Raw genomic sequence first — 19,494 nt, forward strand, 5'->3', positions numbered from 1 at the left:
GCACAATCTTCTGTTCATGAGCACGAGCTGAAACTCCCAGGACAGGCTGAGGCTGACATCAGCTGACAATAGTTCTAATAACTCAGGATACCTGCCAGGTTAGGTTTAAATCATTCATACCTTTTGCTTCTCTCGCTCCTTGCTTCAGATACAAAAGCTTTTAATTGCTTGTAGATTACTTTAATAATTTATTGATGACCACTGTTTCTCATTTAAATCTTTTCAGCTAAGAACTCAGGATGACCAGTGTGTTTGCATATCAGAGTTCACAGGTTGACTGGTGTGAAGATAATTTTCAGTTTTCAGAGAAAGTTGCTGAGTTTTATAATACGGTGAGTACTGCCAACTATGTAATTTCATAATAGTACCAAACAATCTGAAGTACAAAACAAGCTGTGACACCTTAAACTATTCAACAGCATTTTAAACTACTATAGAGCAGAATGAGAGGTAGGACAATTTAAACCGAATGGCAGACTAAAACTTGAACAAAACAGCATTATCTTAAACAGTATCTTAGACTCAAATTAGAGTGGGCACCCACATTTATCTTTCATGGTCTAGCATTGCTCCAGCTGCAGCATTTTAAAATTACACCATAGATAGGAGTTAAAACAATCTGTCTAAGGTAGACTTCAAACTAAATTATGAACACAAAATGCAGGGTATGCTCAGCAGGTCAGGCAGGTGCAGGGAGAAAGGGAGAGAGAGAAAAACAGAGCTAATGTCTCAAGGGATGACCTTTCAGTAGAAAATTTCATCTATTTTGACTATGTGTAGATATAAAAGTTTAAGCTCATAATATACAAATTACAATTTTATCCAAATATGAATTTCCAAATCTTAAGCTGATGACTAAACTAACTATCAAAGATGAATTTTAACTCCCCATAACAAGTTCAAGACTTACATTGGCTTGGATGCCTTCATTTGGCTCCTTTGCTAATGATCTGCCACTATTGTAGCTGGTGAAAGCTATAGCGGTAATGTGTATCTGGGGATTTTGTACCCATGTCTTAGTCTTCAGATAATGATGACATGGCTTTATGTTTAAGATATATGGATGTAAACAAAATGTCTTTGCTCTGTCTGTGTAGGTGATAAAGGTTGTCCGCAGACACTGAAGAAGTCATTGGAGCAAAAAGAAACAAGACTTAAAGCATTTTGAGTATTAAAATAGATGGAGAAATTGCCAGTTTAGACACACACAGCGCAGAATGAAGCCATTAAGCATATGTTATACGTGCAAGTTCTTTAAATGAGATATCCGCTCTATAAATTAACTTCCTAATGTTCTTTCATTACTTTCTAAAACTGCCCCATTGGTGAGTAGCTGAGGAACCAGTTCTCTACTTGTCTAAGGGAGAAATTTCAGTGCACATGGGGTGGGGCAGTGGCATTTTCATCCGTAGGCAGAGATCCATTGAATTAATCAATTGTTCCTATCATGTAAAGTGAGAATCCGAATTTGCGAACCACAGACACGTAAAAAAAAATCCAACTGCAGAACATTTGTCATTTAAGTATCACACTGCCATTTAAGGCCAAAAAATGTCACCCAGTCCATTTGCTTGTGTTCACTGGGTGTCACTGGAAATATTTACAACACTCTAGAACCTTCCATTTCGATACCATCTTTAGGGTGTTACTGCATGTGGAACAATGCTGTGTGGACAGACTCTGATATCAATCAGCAAAAAAAAATGCCATAACTAATATTTCAGTGTTCCAGTCAGCACTCCGAAGCAGGTTAGGAGAATGATGTGTTCATCAGCAGGATAAATACCTGATCCACCCAGCCCATTTCTTTCGTGCGTCCTCCTCTCCAGGGAACTGGCACCTGTGCTTTGTTTCACTTCTATTTCCCTGCAAGCTCACAGCTCAGGGATTCCACTGGGAAGGTAAAGCACGAGAGTAAATCATTCCTGAGCCAGTGCCCATGAGGTTCAGACCTGTTGGCAATGCTAACGTTGCCGACTTTACCCACTCGTACCCATTGTCACTCTGGGGAATGACATTATGTCCTCCCCTTCGCCGTCTTCCTGTGTCCCTCCACTCCCCAACCAAGCTGGACCTTGGCTATCTGAAAGGAGAAAAGAAAGGCTGAGGTTTGGTTTGGGGCAGGGCAGGGGTATGAGAGGTGCAAGTTTATAAGCCACAGCTTAGTAGGGGATGAGGTGAAAATGTGCTGTAGCAATATGCATTGGGTGTGGAGATGTTTGCTGTTGCTGCAGTTTCAATTCCAGTGCCGTCTATAGCAGCTCCTTGCAAAACCCTTCCTCCTATATGTAGAAATGCCTTCCACAGTAGAGAAAGAAATTCATCTACATCTGTTCTCCTGTTACATTCCAGTGCCACACTATCCTTCAGGAGACAGATCTGTGCAGTTGAGGGTCCTGAAATTAAATCGGGTGATGTGACCGGGGATGAAAGAAGTTTAAATTTCTCACCTGCGTGGTAGTTTGCCAGTTCTGCATGGATATGTTTTTATGGGTCCCATGTACTGGTGTACTTTTATCCCCGCATCACAGTACGATTTGTGAGTGCCCGTGAAAGATGTGGTGTGAGGATTGTGGAAGTGGGAAGGGTGCGGGTGCGGGGAGTATTGCACGGTGTTCCTGAGTGATGAAGCAGAGGGCAAATGTGGGAGTAGGACAAAAGCACTGGAGGAATTCAGTGGAGTCGGGCAACATCTGTGGAAGGAAATGGATGGATGATGCTTCAGGTCGAGACTCTTTGTCTGGGTTGGATAGAGGCCATTTAACCCTCATTATTGGCCAAATATCCACTGAGATAGTGGCTAACCAGTGACTCAACTCCATGCATCTGCTTTTTCCCATATTCCTTACTAACTTTCATTATTAAAAAGCAAACAATCGTAAAAGTGAAACTAATGATTGACTCAGCATTAACATCTACTTAGAGATACAGCACGGTTACAGGCCCTTCCGACTTACAGACCCCGCGTTGCCCAATTACACCCATGTGACTAATTAAGCTACTAACCCGTAAGTCTTTGCAATGTGGGACGAATTCGGAGCACCCGAAGGAAACCCATTGGGTCACGGGAAGAACATACGAACTCCTTACAGAATTGAACCCAGGTCACTGACGTTGTAAAATGTAACACGAACTACGATGCTACTGTGCTGCCTCTAACTGCCACATGGGAAAGAATGTCCCTTTGTTTCTCCCACCCTTCACCTGTGGAAGTGTTTCCCAATTTCACTCCTGGAGAGGTCTGGCTTTGATTTTCAGACAGCCTACCCTTAAGCTCAAACTTCCCTACCTAGAAGGGTGGCACTGCAGTGTAGTGGTTAACACAATGCTTAACAGTACAGAGGACCTGGGTTCAATTCCTCACCGCTGTCTGTGACCGCATGAGTTTCCTCCAGGTGCTCCAGTTTCCTCCCACAGTCCAAAGACCTCCAGTTGGTAGACTAATTGGTCATTGTAGATTGTCCTGTGATTAGGCTTGGATTAAACTGGGCAGTACAGCTCAAAGGGCCGAAGGGTCTATTCTACGCTGTATCTCAATCAATAATAAATAAATTCCCTCGCACCATTCTCCATAAACTCTAGAGGCTGTTGTGCATGAAGAATCCCAGGAGATCAGTTACTCAGATACTCTAGCCACCCTGTCTGGCACCAATAATCATTTCATAGTCAAAGTCACTTTGATCACATTTCTTCAGCATTCTGATGTTTGGTCTAAATTACAACGGAACCTCTTGACCACATCTGGTTTTATGGTTTTATGCAAAGAGTTGCTGCCACATGATTGCCTGATTAGATATCTGCAATATTGACCAGGTATACAGGCGTACCTAATAAAGTGGCCACTAAGTATAAAAGGAGTGGTTTTATTGCAGAGGAAGGTCTGTCAAAGTTCACTGGGATTTATTTGCACAAAACAATTGATCTCAGTCAAATCATTGGGAAAGTGATTCAAGTAAGCTTGAAAGAGGAGAAGACCAGAAAAGTGTGTTATGTTCACACAGAAGTCTTTCCCCTGAATACAAGTTTACATTTCTCTCTTTTCAAAAACTACAATTGAGTATGGCTCTCTAAAGGCTTGCCAGTGTTTTATATCAATATGAATTAATATGTTAATTGAATAAAAGTGATGACTTCCAGGAATTTGATGACCCTGCTCATACGGGAGAAAGTTGCACTTATCGACATTTCTGGCTGCCCTGTTGCTGAATGGATTTGGTCCCAGTTGCTGCTGAGACCATTTTGTCAGGAGTTCCACAGCAGGACACTTGAGCTTTCTGAAAGTTATGGATTTAAGCTAGTTTAACAAATCTCACAGAAGAATGCCTAGATTATCACTGATGGCCATTGTGATTTTGTTTTTCAAAGGAAAGTTAATCCTAACAGATATCCAGCAGATTTGTGGAGGTGGTTTAACACAAGCACGGTCAAGCCAAACGTTTGTAATTTTTGGTGGATGAATTTCGAGAAAATGGCAATCATATTCAAAGTAATTAAATCTGCACTAGAGGCATTGAAGGGATCTGGTCCAATGTAATTTTAGCAATCCTTAAAAACATCCCAAAGTTGGATACACCCATTGTTATTAGTTACTGTTGCTTTCATTTACAGGTCAGCAATGTGAGTTTCTTTATATCTGCCCCTATAATGATGTACCTATTACACCCCTATGCTCAAAAGAGGAACAGAGCTGTGTATCTCATCTGGGTCATGGTGATGCTAGTAGGTAAGTGCACAAAGTCTATCGCTGAATGACCTGCAAAGTTTTATTGGCTCTACTAATCAACAAAATGCCTGATTCACCCACACCTTATCTCACTCATATTACTGCCAGATCATCGGCACCTGGACAAAATGTGGTACAAGTGATTTTGTGATTCGGGTAGATGCTAACTTTTCTCAGCAAAATGCTGAATGCTTTAGAAATTCCAGCTGCTTATATATCTTGCATTAACAAATATTGGAAGAGTCATGTGGATGTAAAGTTGAAACTGTATAACGCACTGGTGAGGCCCCTCTTGGAGTATTGTGAGCTGGTTTGGGCCCCTTATCTCAGAAAGGATGTGCTGACACTGGAGAGGGTACAAAGGAAGTTCACAAAAATGATTCCAGGATTGAATGGCTTGTCATATGAAGAGCATCTGATGGCTCTGGGCCTGGAGAATTCAGAAGAATGAGGGGTGACCTCATTGAGACCTATCAAATAGTGAAAGGCCTTGATAGAGTGGATGTGGAGAGGATGTTTCCTTGGTGGGTGTGGTAAACCATATATATGTGTTGTAACTGGGTTACCTGTCTGGACACGCCCCTCTGCTGACTGCCCCTGTGGCTCCTCCCACAGACCCCTGAATAAAGGTGATTTCGCCTTGCCCCTCCCCCTCAGTCCAGGGGCAGACACGCAGCATATTTTACTGCGATTAAAATTGAAGCAGCTTCAATTATTCCAAAAGACTGAAGTAGGGTAAATACTGAAAGGCTTTTATTCGCAGTAAAATGTGACTTCCAGCATGCTGCGTGTCTGCCCCTGGACTGAGAGGAGGAGCAGGGCGAAATCACCTTTATTCACGGGTCTGTGGGAGGAGCCACAGGGGCAGTCAGCAGAGGGGTGTGTCCAGACAGGTAACCCAGTCACAACATATATATATGGTTTACCACAGTGGGAGAGTCTAAGACCAGAGGAGACAGCCTCAGAATCGAGGGGCATCCTAGAATGTAGATGAGGAGGAATTTCTTTAGCCAGAGAGTGGCGAATGTGGAACTCTTTGTCACAGGCAGCTGTGAAAGCGTAGTCTTTATATATATTTAAAAGAGAGGTTGATAGATTCTTGATTCGTCAGGGCATGAAGGGATATGGGAAGAAGGCAGGAGACTGGGTTTGAGAAGAAAATTGGATCAGGCACGATGAAATGGCAGAGCAAACTAGATGGGCCAAATGGCCCAATTCTGCTCCTATATCTTCTCATCTTACGGTCTTACGTTTTGAAAATTTATCCACAGTAAATCTCTTGAATAGTGCATTGCAGTTCATTTCACACAGCTTGTTTGGAGACCCACTCCTTTACTTACACTTGCCACGCCCGCAACCAACTTAAAAGTTCGAAGTAAATTTATTATCACAGAACATACATGTCACCATACACAACCCCGAGATTCATTTCATCGCAGGCATTCACACTCGAACAAATAAATGCAATAGAATCAATGAAAAACTACACACAATGACTGGTAACAGCCAATGTGCGAAAGAGGAGAATCTGTACAAATACAAAATAGTAATAATAATGATGATGAAGATAAAATAAATAGATAGATATATAGATAGATAAATAATACTGAACATGAGTTAGAAGTCTTGAAAGTGAATCCACTAGTCATGAAAACAGTTCAGTTTTGAGGTGACACCAGTTGTCCACACTTGTTAGGAGCCTGACGGTTGAATGGTAATAACTGGTTTTTAACCTGGTCATGTGGACCCTAAGGGTCCTGTAACTCCTGTAACTCCTTCGCGATGGTAGAAGTAAAGAAGAAAGCAGAGACTGGATGGATGCTGCTTTCTTGTGGCAGTGCTCAAGTGTGGGGAGGGATTTTCCTGCGATGGACTGGGCTGCATCCATCACTTTGTTTTAGGCTTTTTCCGTTCTTGTGCATTGTTGTTTCCATACCAGGCCATTATACGAGCAGTCTGGATACTTCCTCCTGCAGTCGTTAATCAGCTCTTTGGCTTTGCTGACATGGAGTCAGATGTTGTTGTCATGGCACCGTTCAACCAGATTTTCAATCTCCCTTCTACATGCCAATTCATACTCTACTGCCAAGTGGCAGCTAAGTCAATGTTCCCTTCACTAAACAAACACATTAAAATGCTCAAATATCTGATTTAATGTTATTACAGAACTACCACCTCATAATAAACACAACAAGCTCTGTAACACTAATCCTGAGGGGTGGGGAAAGTTCCCACTCATTGTGACTCACCGCTCCCTTATAATTGATAATGTTCAATTACTTCAGTCAATCAGTACTGATAAGAGAAGCATTGCCCCAAAGCATTACTCCGCTTTCAAACTGGAAAGGCATTCTAGTCTGTTGCTGTTTTCTAGATGTCATGTGCTTTTCCAAGATTTAGGGTTATATTGTCATTCACACGATCTCTGGCATCCAAAGTGAAATTACCTCAGGCAGCCCAGAGTAAAGACCCTGTGTCAGGTCACTTTTTATTTGCATCACTTCAAGATATGATTTTACATGGACCAATAGAGCACTACAGCACAGAAAAAAGGCCCTTCAGCCCATTTAGTCCATGCTGAACTGTTACCATTCCTAGTCCCATAGATCTGCAACTGGGCCTTAGCTCTCCATTCCCCTCCCATCCATGTATTTATCCAAACTTCTCTTAAATGTTGCAATTGTTATCACATGAGTTTTAAATACCTAAAATCTTGTTTTTTTGAAACCCAGAGTTAGGAAAATAAGACAATTGCCAGCTGCATTCAATTTGAACCTTTTAATCTTTTTTCAATAATAACAGGTTGCTTCTCTGCATACTACCACATGACCCTGAGCTTCTTTGGTCAACTGCTGGATGAATTATCAATCCTGTGGGTGTTGGCTATCGCTTACATGCTGTGGTTTCCTAAGAGACACTTAAAGCTCATCAAAAGCAGGTAATTTAAAAAAAAATTAGGTAATAGTTGGGGCAGAAAGAGCAAATTAGAAGTTCAGGTGCACACAACTTAGGGTGTTTAAATTGTCGTGTATTGTGCGTGATTGTATTTAGGGTAGTGGTTAGATCACTGATCTAGTATCCAGGTGCTTGAGCTATTGAACTGAGATACGAGTTCAATACCATCATAAAAATGATGAATTTAACCTTTTGACGTCAAACTCTAGTATGAGTAATGGTGGCCACAAAGCTATTTGCTATCAACTTTATTGCAGGAGTGACTGTTTTAAATATCTCCGTGCTTATTTTTGTACAGTCTGCTGGATTATAATTTTCAATAATATTTTTGCCTTCACTCTTACCAGAAATTGTCCATCTAACCACTTATAATGGCATTTTTCTGATATAACCATTTACCTGCCATCTTACTCAGACATGAGAGGGTTTGCAGATGCTGGAAATCTAGACCATGTTGTTGATCTTCATGTGTATCTTCAGCCACTGGTGACAATCTACAGCTTCCCCTCCCTGTCACTGAACAGTTCTGCCTTTTGCATCTGCCTGTCTAGACACTACACTACACATTTTCTTCCTGTATTGAGACTCTATACCTTCCTTCCCTTCTGGATCTAAATCTTAGAAACATAGAAACATAGAAAATCTACAGCACAATACAGGCCCTTTGGCCCACAAAGCTGTGCTGAAAAGTCCTTACCTTAGAAATTACCTAGGGTTACACATAGCCCTCTATTTTTCTAAGCTCCATGTACCTATCCAGGAGTCTCTCAAAAGAGCCTATCATTTCCGCCTCTACCACCATAGCCGGCAGCCCATTCCACGCTCTCACCACTCTCTGTGTAAAAAAACGTACCCCTGACATCTCCTCTCTACCCACTTCTAAGCACCTTAAAACTGTTACCTCTCGTGCTAGCCATCTCAGCCCCGGGAAAAAGCCTCAGACTCTCCACACAATCTATGCCTCTCATCACCTTGTACACCTCTGTCAGGTCACCTCTCATCCTCCGTCGCTCCAAGGAGAAAAGGCTGAGTTCACTCAACCTGTTTTCATAAGGCATGCTCCCCAAACCAGGCAACATCCTTGTAAACCTCCTCTGCACCCTTTCTATGGTTTCCACATCCTTCCTGTAGTGAGGCGACCAGAACTGAGCACAGTACTCCAAGTGGGGTCTGACCAAGGTCCTATATAGCTGCAACATTACCTCTTGGCTCTTAAACTCAATCCCACGGTTGATAAAGGCCAATGCTCCATATGCCTTCTTAACCACAGGGTCAACCTGGCAGTAGCTTTGAGTGTCCTATGGACTTGGAGCCCAAGATCCCTCTGATCCACCACACTGCCGAGAGTCTTACCATTAATACTATATTTTGCCATCATATTTGACCTACCAAAATGAACCACTTCACACTTATCTGGGTTGAACTCTATCTGCCACTTCTCAGCCCAGTTTTGCTTTCCTATCAATGTCCCACTGTAACCTCTGACAGCACTCCACAATATCCACAACACCCCCAACCTTTGTGTCATCAGCAAATTTACTAACCCATAGCTCCACTTCCTCATCCAGGTCATTTATAAAAATCACGAAGAGTAGGGGTCCCAGAACAGATCCCTGAGGCACACCACTGGTCTCCAACCTCCATGCAGAATATGACCTGTCTACAGCCACTCTTTAGCCGGCTGGTGGCATAGTGGCATCAGCGCCGGACTTCGGAGCAAAGACTCCTGAGTTCGAATCCAGCCGGCTCCCTTGCACGCTTTCCATCTGTGCTGGGTTGAGTGTTGAGCTAGCATCTCGGCCTCATAAAAATAAGAAAGCATGCTAAAAAAACACCGTCATGACCGCGTTCCAATGACTCCACTCAGAGTTAAGGGCTTTCTTCTTCTTCTTATATCCACTCTTTGCCTGGTGTGGGCAAGCCAGTTCTGGATCCACAAAGCAATGTCCCCTTGGATCCCATGCCTCCTTACTTTCTCAATAAGCTTTGCATTGGGTATCTTATCAAATGCCTTGCTGAAATCCATATACACTACATCTATGGCTCTACCTTCATCAATGTATTGAGTCACATCCTCAAAAAAAAACAATCAGACTTGTAAGGCATGACCTGCCTTTCACAAAGCCATGCTGACTATTTCTAATCATATTATGTCTCTCCAAATGTTCATAAATCTTGCCTCTCAGGATCTTCTCCATCAACTTAACAACCACTGAAGTAAGACACACTGGCCTATAATTTCCTGCGCTATTTCTACACCCTTTCTTGAATAAGAGAGCAACATCCACAACCCTCCAATCCTCCGGAACCTATCCTGTCCCCATTGATGATGCAAAGATCATTGCCAGAGGCTCAGCAATCTCCTCCCTCGCCTCCCACAGAAGCCTGGGGTAGATCTCGTCCCATCCCGGTGACTTAGCCAACTTGATCAGATTCCAAAAGCTCCAGCACATCCTCTTCCTTAATATCTACATGCTCAAGCTTTTCAGTCCGCTGTAAGTCATCCCTACAATCGCCAAGATCCTTTTCCGTAGTGAATACTGAGGCAAAGTATTCATTAAGTACCTCTGCTATCTCCTCCAGTTCCATACACATTTTTCCACTGTCACACTTGATTGGTCCTATTGTCTCACGTCTTATCCTCTTGCTCTTCACATATTGTAGAATGTCTTGGGGTTTTCCTTAATCCTGTCCACCAAGGCATTCCCATGGACCCATGTGGCTCTCCTAATTTCATCCTTAAGCTCCTTCCTACTAGCCTTATAATCTTCTAGATCTCTATGATTACCTAGTTTTTTGAACCTTTTGTAAGCTCTTCTTTTCTTTTTGACTAGATTTACAACAGCCTTTGTCCACCACGGTTCCTATACCCTAACATCCTTTCCCTGTCTTATTGGAACATACCTATGCAGAACCCCACACAAATGTGGAGATTTGCCACATCTCTGCCATACATTTTCCTGAGAACATCTGTTCCTAATTTATGCTTCCAAGTTCCGGCCTGATAGCCTCATATTTTCCCTTACTCCAATTAAATGCTTTCCTAACTTGTCTGATCCTATCCCTCTCCAATGCTATGGTAAAGGAGATAAGAATTGTGATCACTTATCTCCAAAATGCTGTCCCACTGAGAGATCAGACACCAGACCAGGTTCATTTCCCAATACCAGATCAAGTACAGCCTCTCCTCTTGTAGGCTTATCTACATGTTGTGTCAAGAAACCTCCCTGAACACACCTAACAAACTCCACCCCATCTAAACCCCTCACTCTAGGGAGATGCCAATCAATATTTGGGAAATTAAAATCTCCCACTACGACAACCCTGTTATTATTACACCTTTCCAGAATCTGTCTCCCTATCTGCTCTTTGATGTCCCTGTTACTATTGGGTGGTCTATAAAAAACACCCAGTAGAGCTATTGACCCCTTCCTGTTCCTAACTTGCACCCACAGAGACTCAGTAGACAATCCCTCCATGACTTCCTCCTTTTCTGCAGCCGTGACATTATCTGAACAACCCTGCCATTTTGATATTCTCATCTTGCTCTGTCAGAATTTTTGGCCTTTCCTCATGCAGATACATGAGCTCTGACCTGGGCAAGCTTAGTTCTAATGAATTTTACTTCTCACTACCTCACTACCCCGCAGGTGTGTCTTTGACCCAGAATTTTTACAAACCTTTGGCTTCTTTTCTCTTGGCCATACCTAGCTTCTACTTCTATTTTTCAATTTTGCAGTTATCTGCTCCAATCCCCTTGCAATTTCCAAACTTTTAACCTCTTCTCAGTCCTCTGTGCATGTTCCGAATCAAACCTGGCCTGACTTGTCCACACTTGCAGCCCAGGCAGTTATAGCTGTGGAGTAGTGCTCAGATCAGACAACACTGTGGGACAGCTAGTAGAGCTCATAGGTCTCATAGCACTGGAGACCCGGGTTCAACTCTGACCCTGGCTGCTGTTGTGGAGTTTACATGTCCTTCCTGTACCCACATGGGTTTCCTTTAGGCGCTCTGGTTTCCTCCCCCATCCAAAGAGTTGTAGGGGTTAGGTTAATTGGCCATTATAAATTGCCCCTGGTAGGTTAGTGGTAGAATCTGGATAGAGACGATATTAGTTTGGGAAGAACAAACACAGGATCAGCATAAATGAATATTAATAGTCAGTGCAGACTTTATGGGCTGAAGGGACTGTTTCTCTGCTGTAACTCTGTATGAAATGAAACAGTTTGGGTGTATTGTAATTGGTCTCTTACACTGGTGTTTAAAGTTCTGTGACCTCTAAAACCATGTGATTTGTTTATATCTAGACTATAGATGATTTTATTCCATCTTATCTTCTTCTAAGATCTATGCTCTTACAGAAGCAGAAGGAAACTTATTCAAAGGTTTCAAAGGTACATTTAATGTCAGAGAAATATATACAATATACATCCTGAAATTCTTTTTCTTCGCAACCATCCACAAAAACAGAGGAGTGCCCCAAAGAATGAACGACTGTTAAATGTTAGAACCCCAAAGCCCCCCCTCCAACTCCCCTCTCCCATGCGTAAGCAGCAGCAAAGCAACAACATCCCCCACCAACAAAAAAAAAATTGGCACACCCCACCAAGTGCTCAAGTGTGCAATAAAGCATCAATAAAGACACAGACTTGCGGCACCCCAAAGACTACCTGTTCACCCGGTAATTCGACATACCACAGGCTCTCTCTCTCTCCCCCTAATAAAGGAAAAAGAGGTGTCCCCGTTTCAAAGAGCTTATAATGTCATTAAACCAAAAGGCAATATTTTATTTATTTTATTTTATTGAGATACTGTGTGGAATAGGCCCTCTGGTCCTTTGAACCACGTTGCCCCTGAATTAACCCTAGCCTAATCATGGGACAATTTCCAATAACCAATTAACCTACCAATTCGTACGTCCTTGGGATGTAGGAGGAAACTGGAGCACCCGGAGGAAACCCACATGGTCACAGGGAGACATAAAAAGTCCTTACAGACGGTGGCAGGAACTGAACCTGGGTTGCTGGTGCTGTGGAGCGTTGTGTCAACCACCATGCTACCGGCTTTTATCAAGAACAATACTGTGTATGATACAAGTTCACCATAAAATAAAGTTATGCCAATACTTCTACCAGTTTGTAACAGTTTAGTGAAATGAAAATTAGGCCTGCACCATTGGTGACCTCCCTATCTCTCATCTACATGCAGACCCTCAGCAACACCTTTTAAAAGCATGGTATCAGTTTCTTCCGCTGCATTGCCCTGTTTGTTGAAGAAAACCAACACACTGCAGATGCTGGAAGTCTGACATAAAAACAAAATGCCTGAAATACACAGCAGGTCAGGGAGCATCCGTGCAAAGAGAAACAGACTTAACATTTTGGGTCAAAGATGCTGCCTGATGGACTGAGGGTATTTTTCTTTATACATATTGTTCCTTTTTTTTTATTTGGTCACAGTGGTCGTGCCGTAGTAGATGAACATTAAATTCCTCCAGCTAAAATCATGGAAAAAGAGAATCCATAGCCTTCAGCTCCATGACCAATGATGTTCTCTAAGTATCTAATCCACCCCCCTTCTGACATGAATTTGCAATGAAGCAATTTGATTGCAGCTTGATGTCATACCTAATCCTGAAACAAAATCTCGGGCCCTTCTATATCCGTGTTTGTAACAAAATCTATCTTCACTACTTTTCTTTGCACCTCTGTGGTTGAAACCGTTTCATATCTTTGTTATTCTATCGTTGACTACTAAAATACACTTAGACCATAACACCATAAAATATAGGAGCAGAATTAGGCCATTTGCCCCATCGAGTCTGCTTTGCCATTGCATTATGGCTGATCCAAATTTCCTCTCAACCCTATCTCCTGTTTTTCCCCATATCTCTTCATGCTCTGATTAATCAAGGATCTATCAACCTCTGCCTTAAATAAACATAAAGACTTGACCTCCACAGCTGCCAATGGCAAAGAATTCTACAGATTCAACTCCTCTGGCTAAAGAAATTCCTCCACATTTCCATTCTAAAAGGATGGCTCTCTATTCTGAGGCTGTGCCCTCTGGTCTTAGACTCTCCCACCATAGGAAACATCCTCCATATCCACCCTATTAAGGCCTTTCACCATTTGATAGGTTTCATTGAGGTCAGCCCTCATTTTTCTGAATTCCAATGAATATAGGCCTAGAGCACTCTTCATATGACAAACCATTCAGTTCCGGAATCATTTTTGTGACCCTCCTTTGAACCCTGTCCAGTTTCAGCACATCCTTTCTAAGATAAGGGGCCTAAAACTGCTACCACACTCCAAGTGAGGTGTCACCAGTGCTTTATAAAGTCTCAACATTATATCCTTGCTTTTATATTCTAGTCTTCTTAAAATGAATGCTAACATTGCATTTATCTTCCTCACAACAGACTCAAAGTGCAAATTAATCTTTAGGGAATCCTGCACAAGGACTCCCAAGTCCCTTTGCACCTTAGTTTTTTCATATTTTCTCTCTATTTATAAAACTGTCAACCCTTTCATTTCTTCTACCAAAGTGCATGACCATACACTTCCCAACATTGTATTTCAGCTGCCACTCATTTGCCCATTCTCCTAATTTGTCTTGCCTCACTACTTCCTTAAAATTACCTGCCCCTCCACCTATCTTCATATCGTCTACAAACTTTGCAACAAAGTCATCAATTCTATCCTCCAAATCATTGACGTATAATGGAAAAAGAATCAGTCCCAACACAGACCAGTCACCCACAGCCAGTCAGAAAAGGCACCCTTTATTACTGGGTAGCTTACTTTCATATTCCATCTTTACCTTCTTAATAACTTTTTTAGTTGCTTTCTGTTGGCTTTTAAAAGCTTTCCAATCCTCTAACCTCCCACTAACTTTTGCACTATTATATGCCCTCTCTTTGGCTTTTATGTTGGCTTTGACTTCTCTTGTTAGTCACAGTTGAGCCACCTTGCTTTTAGAATACCTCTTCCTCTTTGGAATGTATCTGTCCTGTGCCTTCCAAATTGCTTCTAGAAATTCCAGCCATTGCTGCTCTGCCGCCTTCCCTGCCAGTGTTCCTTTCCAATCAATTCTGGCCAACTCCTCTCTCACTGCTCTGTAATTCCCTTTACTCCATTGTAATACTGATAGTCTGATTTTACCTTCTCCTTCTCAAATTTCAGGTGAATTAGATCATATTATGATCACTTTCCGCCAAGGGTTCTTTCACCTTAAGCTCTCTAGTCAATTCTGATTCATTGCACAACACCCAATCCAGAATAGCCGATCCTCTGGTAGGCTCATCTATGAGCTGCTCTAAAAATCCATATCGTAGGCACCCTAGAAATTCCCCTTCCTGTAATCCAGCACCAACCTGATCTTCCCAATCTACCTGCATATTGAATTCCCCCAAGACTATTGTAACGTTGTTCTTTTAGCATGCATTTTCTATCTCCCATTGTAATTTGTAGACCACATTTTTACTACTGTTTGGGAGTTATGCCCTTGCAGTTCCTTAGCTCTATCCACAATGATTCAATACCTTCTAACCCTATGTCACCTCTTTATAATGATTTTATTTCATTTTTTACCAACAGAGCAACACCACCCCCTTTGCTTTCCTGCTTATCCTTTCGATACAATGTGTACCCTTGGACAGTAAGCTCACAGCTATAATCTTTTGGCCATCATTCAGTGATGCCTAACAATATCATACCTGCCATCTGCAACTGTGCTGAAAACTCATCTACGCACATTCAGATACAACACCTTCAATCCTGTATTTACCCTTTTTGGTTTTGATCACCTTTGATGTTGCAACTCATCCCATTGACTGCAATTTTGCCCCATCAACAGCCTCTCCTCACTACACATTGCCTCTGTTTGTAAACCAGCTGCCTCATCTTCAGCACTATCATCAGTCTTTCCTACGATAGTTCTTGCATTGAAATACATGCATCTCAGGTCACTAGTCGCACCATGCTCAACCTTCCAAAACCTAACCTTGGCTGAAGTCTCTCCAACATCTGCCTCCACAACCTCTCCACTAACTATTCTGGCACTCTGGTTCCCATCCCCCTGCAACTCTAGTTTAAACCCCACTGTGCAGCATTAACAAACCTTCCAACTAGGATATTAATCCCTCTGCAATTCAGGTGCAATGGTCCCTTCTGTACAGGTCCCATCTTCCCTGAAAGAGAGCCCAATGATCCAAAAATCTTATGCCTGCCCTCCTACACCAACTCCTTAGCCACGTGTTAAACTGTATAATCTTCCTAGTTCTAGCTTCACTAGCACGTGGCATGGGTAACAATCCTGAGATCACAGCCCTGGAGGTCTGGCCCTTTAACTTGGCACTTAACTCCATGAAGTTCCTATGCAGAACTTCATCACTGGTCCTACACATGTCATTGGTACCTATATGGACCCTGACTTCTGGCTGTTCTCCTTCCCACTTAAGAATGCTGAGGACTCGATCTGAGATATTCCGGATCCCCCTGGGAGGCAACATACCATCCGGGAATCTCGTTCTCACCCACAGAATCTCCTGCCCATTCCCCTAACTAACGAACCCCCTTCTTCCCCCTTCCCTTCTGAGCAGACTTGGTGCCAGAGACCCGACCGCTGTGACTTTCCTCCGTTAGGTCACCCCTGCCCCCCAACAGTATCCAAAGTGATAAACCTGTTGTTGAGAGGGAAGGCTACAGGGGTTCTCGGCACTAGCTCCTTAACCCCTTCCCCTTCCTGACTGTCACCCAGTTTCCTGTGCTGTGCACCTTGGGTGTAACTATCCCTCTATATGTCCTGTCTGTCACCCCTTCAGCCCATTGGATGATCCAGAGTTCATCCACTTCCAGATCCAACTTCTTAACGTGGTTTGTTAGAAGCTTCTACTGGATGCACTTCTGGCAGCTGGAGTCATCAGGAACACTGGAGGTCTCTCTGCCTTTCCACATCCCTCAAGAGGAGCATTTCGCTATCTTGCCTGACATCTCTACTGTCCTAGCTGAGCAGATGTAAAGAACAGAAGGAAAAGAAAACTTGAGCTTTCCTTTCCTTTCTCTGCGTGAAGCCTTGAAGAGCTAAAGCCTCAAGATCACCACTCTGATTATGTCTACTCAGACAATGGCCACTGCACTTTCCCCGGCCTTCCTTCCTTTAATTTGCTCTTACTAATCGGTCCCAGACACCGAGTGGTTGCTGATCAAAGCTCTATTACACTGATGCTCCCCTTTATCCTTGGGCAGTGGACCTGATTGAAGACCCCTCCTCTCCAAACTTCCAATGACTGGATTGGCCGCTAGTCAAAACTCCCAAATCTACTGGTTATCTTCCCTCATTCTACACTCTGCAAACTCGAAGTCATTGAAAACTGCATCCCCTTCATTCATTACCACTGTACTTGCCAACCCCCAGTCAAACAATACTGAAATGTTAAAACTCTTTCCAAATCTTTAGCTTTGTAATCTCCCACAACCTTCTAAGATTTCTGATTTGTAATTCTGGACACTTGTTATTCCTCTCCATGTCTTGTGGTGCATCAGGCAGCAATCTTGCCATTTCTAGCTCAACACTCAACCCAGCAAGGATGGAAAACGTGCAAGGGGCTGTCTGGGTTCGAACCCAGGACCACTTGCCTCGAAGTCCTGTACTGATGCCACTACACCACCAGCTGGCTAATTCTGGCCACTTGATAGTTCCTAATTCTAATAGTTTGCTGCGTTATCCTATGTCTGAATGAGCTTTTCAACTCATTATTGCTGAGAAATAATCCCTCAGTCCAAAGTTTACTGAAACTTGTTTTCCTTTCTCTAGGAAATCTTTTTCATTGATTGTCTTTCTCATCGCACTGCTGAGCACAGTCCTGTCATTTTATAGACCAACAGTGAATGCTTATGCACTGAACACTGTTGCCTTGCATGTCATTTATGTGATTACGCTTGAACTGAAAAGGTAAGAGCTTTACATAAATACTGTATTAAACAATGAGACATCCACGTTATGAAGTACAGGAGTAGAGCCTGGTGCGGATGTTTGACATGTGCTGCGTTCAGAGATGCTCTTCCACACACCGCCATTGTGACGTGTGGTTATTTGAGTTATTGTTGCCTTCCAGATATTCTGAAGTCTGCCCCAAATTTAAGCACTTTTAAATTGAGGCTTAAAACTTTTCTTTTTGCTGTAACTTTTAATTAGAATCTACTGCACTGTAATTTTATTCCTTTAGTTTTGCTTGATTTTATTCTCTTTACATCGCCTGAAATTTGATGTTTGATTTTTTGTATCTTGTTTTATGTAAAGCACTTCGACCTGCCTCGTGTTTGGAAAGTGCTACACAAATAAACTTGCCTTGCCTTGCCGTGTTTTCCTGTCAGCTTGAACCAGTCTGGCCATTCTCCTCTGACCTCTCTCATTAACAAAGTGTTTTCACCCCCCAAAACTGCCGCTTACTGGATTTTTTTGTTGTTGTTTGTTTTCACACCATTCTCTGCAAACTCTCGACACTGTTGTGCATGAAAATGCAAGGAGGTCAGCAGTTTTTGAGATACTCAAAACTAACCTCGTCTGGCACCAACAATCATTTCAAGGTCAAAGTCACTTAGATCACATTTCTTCTCCATTCTGATTTTTGGTTTGAATAACAACCAAACTTCTTGACTGTGTCTGTATATTTTTATGCATTGAGTTGCTGCCACATCATTGGCTGATTAGATACTTGCATTAACCAGCAGGTGTACAGCTGGACCTAATAACGTGGCCACTGAGTGTAATTAACATTGAAACAACTAAAGATATTCATTCTAATGGTACTACATGGTAATTGATGATGATGAGGCCTCTGTCAGTCAGGGTTAATCATGGATGTTGTGTCCTAGCTGTCTAGACACACAGGCCTATGCTGCACAATAGGAAGAGCAAGCTGTTACCCAGGTAACAAGCTCTCCACTCTCCAACCATGGCTGACGAGTCCCATCTGCCTGAAGCGACTTTTCTTAAGGCACCAATAACCCGCCTTTGCCCCTTCTCCTGTGAGTAGAAAGGGTTCCGCTGGGCTTAGTACCTAAGTCACGTGTGAAAGCCAGGAGCTGGACATGGTTGTCAGAGGCTATTTGAGACACACACCATTGGGAGCATTTAGTAGGTACTGGGAGCTTGTCTCCACAACCACTCCTGCCTGTAACAACCTTAAGGAACCTGGTTATTAAAGTATGGTATTTTATTGGCGCCTGGGACATGGTCCGTTGTTTGTTAATTACATGTGAATATCATGTACCATAAACAATGATTTTGACTGTGATAGTTTTGTTTATAATTAATTCATTTTTCAGGATAGTGGTACCATGGGCAAGCTTGGCAAGGTCCATCTCTAAGTGCCCTGGAGAAACTGATACTGGGCTGCTTTCTTGAACCATCAGACTACTCTGGTGAAGGTGGACCTACGTTGCTTTTGGCTAGGGTGTTCCAGGATTTAAGCTCAGTATTAAAACATAGAACAGTACAGCACAGTACACAGGTCCTTCACCCTACGATGTTGTACCGACCTTCTGACCTACACCAAGATCATCCTAATGCTTCCACCCCACATTGGCCTCAACTTTTAATTTCACCCATCCAAGAGTTTCATAGAGCTGCCACATTACCTCAGTCCTTTAATTAAGGAAGGCCATCGCACACTGTGAAACCACTCTATCAACATGCATGGCAATTTTGTGGGATCTATGGACGTGAACCCCAAGATCCACACTGCTAACGAGCTTGCCCACCACTGATGTAAGACCAGCTTGTCGACAATTCACACGTTACCTTTCCTGAGC

General features: G+C 42.7%; 1 protein-coding gene across 1 annotated transcript in view; it reads left to right on the top strand.

Moving 5' to 3' along the window:
• Window positions 1-19,494, top strand: part of acer1 (alkaline ceramidase 1) — a 31,520-nt gene continuing 12,026 nt past the window's right edge. The window contains exons 1-5 of the mRNA XM_063032039.1: window positions 1-98; window positions 227-332; window positions 4,609-4,723; window positions 7,526-7,661; window positions 17,495-17,632. Coding sequence (XP_062888109.1) covers window positions 240-332; window positions 4,609-4,723; window positions 7,526-7,661; window positions 17,495-17,632 — 482 coding nt within the window. The 5' untranslated portion in view covers window positions 1-98; window positions 227-239. The remainder of the gene's footprint in view (window positions 99-226; window positions 333-4,608; window positions 4,724-7,525; window positions 7,662-17,494; window positions 17,633-19,494) is intronic.

Source organism: Mobula hypostoma, chromosome 24, assembly GCF_963921235.1.
Source record: "Mobula hypostoma chromosome 24, sMobHyp1.1, whole genome shotgun sequence".
NCBI classification, from domain to species: Eukaryota; Metazoa; Chordata; class Chondrichthyes; order Myliobatiformes; family Myliobatidae; genus Mobula; species Mobula hypostoma.